This window comes from Morus notabilis, unplaced genomic scaffold (genome assembly GCF_000414095.1).
Source record: "Morus notabilis unplaced genomic scaffold, ASM41409v2 Scaffold141, whole genome shotgun sequence".
Classification (NCBI taxonomy): domain Eukaryota; kingdom Viridiplantae; phylum Streptophyta; class Magnoliopsida; order Rosales; family Moraceae; genus Morus; species Morus notabilis.
In genome coordinates this window covers 110,543-116,045 of record NW_010362727.1, presented here as the reverse complement: position 1 = coordinate 116,045, position 5,503 = coordinate 110,543, and the positions used below count along the sequence as shown (strand labels likewise).

General features: G+C 35.3%; 1 protein-coding gene across 1 annotated transcript; it reads right to left on the bottom strand.

Moving 5' to 3' along the window:
- Positions 1 to 822: 822 nt before the first annotated feature.
- Positions 823 to 1,490, bottom strand: LOC21388412 (50S ribosomal protein L18). The gene has a single exon (XM_024168555.1). The coding sequence runs from the start codon at positions 1,365 to 1,367 to the stop codon at positions 930 to 932; it is 438 nt and encodes a 145-aa protein (XP_024024323.1). The 5' UTR covers positions 1,368 to 1,490; the 3' UTR covers positions 823 to 929.
- Positions 1,491 to 5,503: the final 4,013 nt, after the last annotated feature.

Here is a 5,503-nt window from a genome sequence, read left to right as displayed (position 1 = left end):
AAGTAAACAAAGAGAGGAAAAACTAATATACTTTTAAATTACACCAAACATTTGACTTAGACAAGATAAACACAGAAATACCAATGTTACAAATTGCACCAAAATAAGCCTTATTGTAGTTTAAAATTAACAGATGAAAATACAAATGTGCTCTTTTCATAACAAAAAATAGCTGTCAAACAGCATATAACCTTCCAAGTTACTGTCATGACATTGACGAACTTCAAAATAACACGTCCACTTGTGATAACTGCTTACCGTTTAGTAATTATTCTTCATTTTCAAGAAAAAAAATGGTATTTTTTTTTTTATCAAAGTTCATCTTTATGCAATTTACAAACTATAGGAGATGGATTTTTACTTTTGAATATACAGGGAAAATTACATAAGGGAGATTTTAATAATTTTTCAATATAGTGTGTAAAGTGTATACCATTGCTTAGCAATAAGCCTGATCCAGTAAAATTATATGGCTCTATAAGAAAATCCTTTGTGCATTTATTGCACTCTTTTCAATCCTTAGACATGGAGTTCCCCCTCTCTTTGTAGTGGAAACCCATTAGTTTGAAATTGTTATGTTCTAGAATGTACCTCTATTCTATTTGTGCTTGATAAACTTCAAATAAGCACAAAAGAATTCACTACATAAGTAAATTTTGGAAAATTGTTCACCTCACATCAAATAAATAACCATTTTCCATTAAAACCAAAATGAAGAACACATTCCTAATTAAATAAAACTTTTCTCGATTGCCAATGAAAATCATAGTATGCAAAGTGTAGAATGATTTGTAGATAAATAATCAAACATGGAATGTTCCAATAGAAAATTTCAGTCTTTTTTCCGAGAAAATAGGGCAGTGCTACTAGGGTACAGTTTCTTAAGCAGATTCAAAATTATTTTCCAATATTTTTTTCCCTTTTAAATTCTAGATAAGCTTGACACCTCCTTCCCTCACAGAATCAATCACAGCTTTAACCTTACCATGATATCTTTGTTCTCTCTTCAAGTGGACTGTCACAGCGGGGATGTTGTTAATTAGCAGGCATTCTGCCAATATCTTCCCAATCTTTGCAGCAGCAGCCACATCCCGTGTAGTTTCCATGCATTCTCTCAAGACTTTTTCCTGCGAACTAGCAGAAGCAGTTACTGTGGCAGTTGGCGTGTGGATTACCTGCACGTTCACGAACTTGTTCGTGAAGTGCATCTTCAGGACGTAAGGCTTGAGGTACTTTGTGATTGCACGTGGCCTAGCCACTAAAATAATAACGTAAAGAAAGCGGGCACAAATGGTTGTTTTTCCTCTGATAAGTGGAAACAAAACTATCCATTTTGAATAAGCATGATAATGAAAAAGATAAAGCATTACATCTCCAACTAAAACAACTCTACTCAAGTGTCTGACTTACAAAAAAACGATACAGCTTCATACATTTTGGAGCATTCGCTTCTTAATTCAGCAAAAACAATAATACTAATTAATATTTATTTTGAGCGCCATGATATTGTCATATGAGGTATCCCATCCGCGCAGCGCGTAACTCGATATTCGTCAAGGACGTGACAAACAAAGATATGAATTGGTTGCGAGCCAAATCAAGAGCAGCAATTTCTCTTAAGATGCTTCAAACAAATTAATACATTTGAGTAGATCATTTATAGATCATGAAGAAACATTTGAACCATTCGTCATTGAACAATCCTATATCTTCTTTCCCCTCCAAGGCATAGTTTCCCCATTAAATAAAAACGCTCTTAACATCCAATCTACCCATATTAGTACGTATTAATTATAACATTAAGCACGAAAATACATCAGAAACACCAAAGTCAACCACTTTTACCACCATTAATTAGTTTTCTCCCTTCCTTTTTCCCAATATATGATTTTTTTTTTAGTTCTTTCAGAACTACCATCAAACACTTTGTATGCAATAATATAAGCTCAACACTAAATCCCAATTTTTCGACAGGATCAATTTCGAAACACTGCACATTATTCCTGGTCCACACATAATAAAGAAAAATCATGACTTTATATCCAAATTTCATGGGAAACAATTCAAAGTTGCATCTATTTTTGACCAAGTCCCAAATAACGTGTCAATTTAACAAATCTTAATAATACAAGAAATTATTGAAAATTTCCTACTATTTTTTTAACAAGTTTTTCCTCAGGATTCAGGATTCTCGGTAACCAATCAAATAGTAGCTTTGCCGTTTGGAAACTCGGAGGAGAAGTGATAAAGGAAAGAAATGAAAACCATAAGTTTAGACATAGAAGTAATGATAAGAGAGGCGTACTCTGAACCCTTCTATGGAAACTTCAGTGTCGAATTCCGAACTCCAAAAATGTGGCTTTAAAATTGAGAAATTGCGAGCAGAATATGAGAATCTCGGACTTGAGAGGGAGACCGAGACACAGAGAGAAGCGAGAGAGAATAAGAAAAGTTTTTTCTTTTTATTTCAATTTTCAATACACTTTCGTAACTAGTGTTGGAATTTTGAACGGCCGTCCACAACTGCTTACAAATATTGAGTTTTTGCTTAAAGCCCGACCCGACCCGACCCAACCAACAATTATGGGGCGCTCGCCCGAGTCTAAAAAGGCCCATGAACGGGCCGCGGGCTTCTATTGGGCTGCCCGAGCTCGGTCGAGTAGCCTGAACCCGATCGAGCAGCCTGAGGCCATCCGAAATACTTGAATTTTTTTATATTTTTTTAATTTTTATAATTATTAACTTATTTTGTGTTAACATTTTATAAAAACTAAAATCAATATTCAACAGACATTATTAACATAATTTAATAAATTAATTTTGTATATTAATTTTTAAATTTATAATTCATGATTGTCTCGTTAAAAACTTTACTAAAAAAACTCAATTGGGATAAAAACTTAGTAAGGAAAAAAGAGTGCAATCATTTTGTGACGAATTACAAATTTTACAAACTTATAAAGTCATACAATTACAATGTCAAAAGTAAATATATATTTACAAATTATAAATTTACAATTTAATTTGAAGCTGAAGGATCGTCTTCAAAATTAAATGTTAATCGATTAAATTCATCAATTCATTCTTGACTTGCCGGCGAAATTATATCCTGTAGACGTTGATCGACACGATCCCAATTCTTAATGTAGACCAAGGCTTCAACAATGTCCTTTGCAATGCATTCCGGCGATCCTCAAGTATTCGTCATGTCGTACTGAAGGCTTGTTCGGATGAAATAGTGGAGACTGAGATAAAAAATATATCCATTGTCAATCGAGTTAGGATTGGCCAAGTTACTGTCATGCCCTCCACCATTGAACTAAGTCAAACGATTCTCTAGTACCGTCGACTACTAACCCTTCACTGAGGTACGCCATAAGCTCGTTGAAGCTGCCGCTGTCGTTGCCACTTGTTGGTGAAGATCAACTCCCAGCTTTTGTTGGAGTTGTCTTCTTCTTCTTCTTCAACCCGAAAACATTCAAGAATGAATGATGGTTTTCATCTTGTTGTTGCGGTTCCTGTACTCTAGAGTTTGTGCTTCTAAACATAATCTCATATTTACTATAGATCGAATATATTTTGGCCTTTATTATTGGAAATTGGTCCAAACAATTGATGCCTAAAAATTCACCTAAGTTATCTAAATCACTTTCTAAACCGTCTAATTTTAATCTAGGATGAAAAATAGTACTTAAACCATACAACAAAGGCAACTTAGACTAATATTTTTTAAATTTCTTTTCCATAGATTGGATAGGAACTCCTGAGATTGGGATATTCGCTAAATAAAAAACTAATTCTTAAAAGTTCACCTAAAGCTAAAGGTGATGTTGGGTAATATGTTCCACTAAGTTTTAGAGTAACTTCATGAAACCTACCTAAAAATTGATACAAAATTTCAGTAATTTGTCAATCATATGCGTCTATATGTCCTACTCCTAATTTTGCACACATATAGATTGTTATAGCATCCTTATAGGGGATGCATTGTTGAAGCATTATATAAGTTGAGTTCCATCTTATAGGCATATCTAACGCTAATGCTCTATGAGGTATATTTAGGGCCCGTTCACTTCGCTGATTCGAGTTTGTAATTCGAGTTGAGATGTGATTTTGTGTGAGAGCTTTTTACTGTAGCAAAAAAGTTAGATGTGACTGTTTCTGAGAGCTTTTTACTGTAGCAAAACTCAAATTCTAAACTCGAATCGGCGAAATGAACGGGGCCTTAATGCTTGTAAGAACCTAAACCAATCTTCTTGTGTTTGGTTACTACCTTGAATCCATGCAAGACTATCTTTAATTCTTTAAATGTGATTGTCACGCCCCCCCAAATGGGGTGGGTGACGTGGAGCTCGATTAGAGATTAATAGAGCAGATTCCCAGACGAGCCCCACTCGACTGAATTAAAATATAAATACATTACTACAGAATCCTGAGCCTCTGACAACACACAGGGCTCCACCACACAGGATATACAGTATCGTACATACATGAACATGTAAATAATCATTACAACAGACATCAACGACAGTCCAGTTAATCCAAATATTTCATAAATTTACAGAATTCTCAAATTCCTTACATTCGTTCAAGAGGATGAACACAATCCTCACTTGATCCAACAATAGCAATCTCCAGCTACCCTGCACCGCTCCTAGAGTCTCTTGGGAGGGGTTTAATACATTTAAAACATAAAACGTGAGCGAAAGGCCCAGTAGGATATAATTTGAAATAAACGTTATAAATTAAATGAATAATAAGTGAGCAAGAAAATAAATAAATGAATAAGTAAATAAAATAAGACATTCAATTCCTACAGACAGCCGGAACCTCACATCCTTTTTCTCAAAGGAAATATAACTGAAAATAACCGTTTTACAGGCTTCAACAAGTAATTAGTACAAATTACTTACCTAACCAAGTGTCTCGCCTACCCGGACCGAGTTTCAGGTTCTGCCCCCGAGGACGCACTATTCGCATCCTATCTAAGCTTACAGCAATAGACTCTCTTACCAGTTCACAAGATCTCTTTGCTTAAGAAATCATTTATTAACTTTCTGATGAAATCGTTCATATGACCCCACGAACTACTCAAGCCGCGGGCCCCATGACTGGGCAAGCCATGTGGTTCCATGATTGGACAAGCTATGGATTCCATGGACAGGACAAGCCATGGATTCCATAAACTCCACAAGCCGTGGTTTTCAAAGAGTTTGTTTTCGCAAAATATTTTTGGAAACAGGCTCACAAGGAAAAAGGGATAGAAATCCTACCTCGCACTATCAAACCTAGGACTAGCGTTGCCTTTTCTGGCTTCTGTTTCCTCAAGCCCCTTCAGTCTGAATCCTCAATGATCACTGATGCAAGACAACACTTTAGGATTAATTCTCATTCCTAAAGCAATCCAAATCTCAATTTCCAACAAAGATTTCCTATTAGTGTGCCCTAATCCATTTTCATGTTTCAAATTATCATTCCAAGGGTTTTCAATCTCAAAACAAGG

What these genes read in the sequence shown, in the direction of transcription:
- LOC21388412 (XM_024168555.1), bottom strand. Translation starts at nt 1,367, where the DNA reads ATGCTTTATCTTTTTCATTATCATGCTTATTCAAAATGGATAGTTTTG.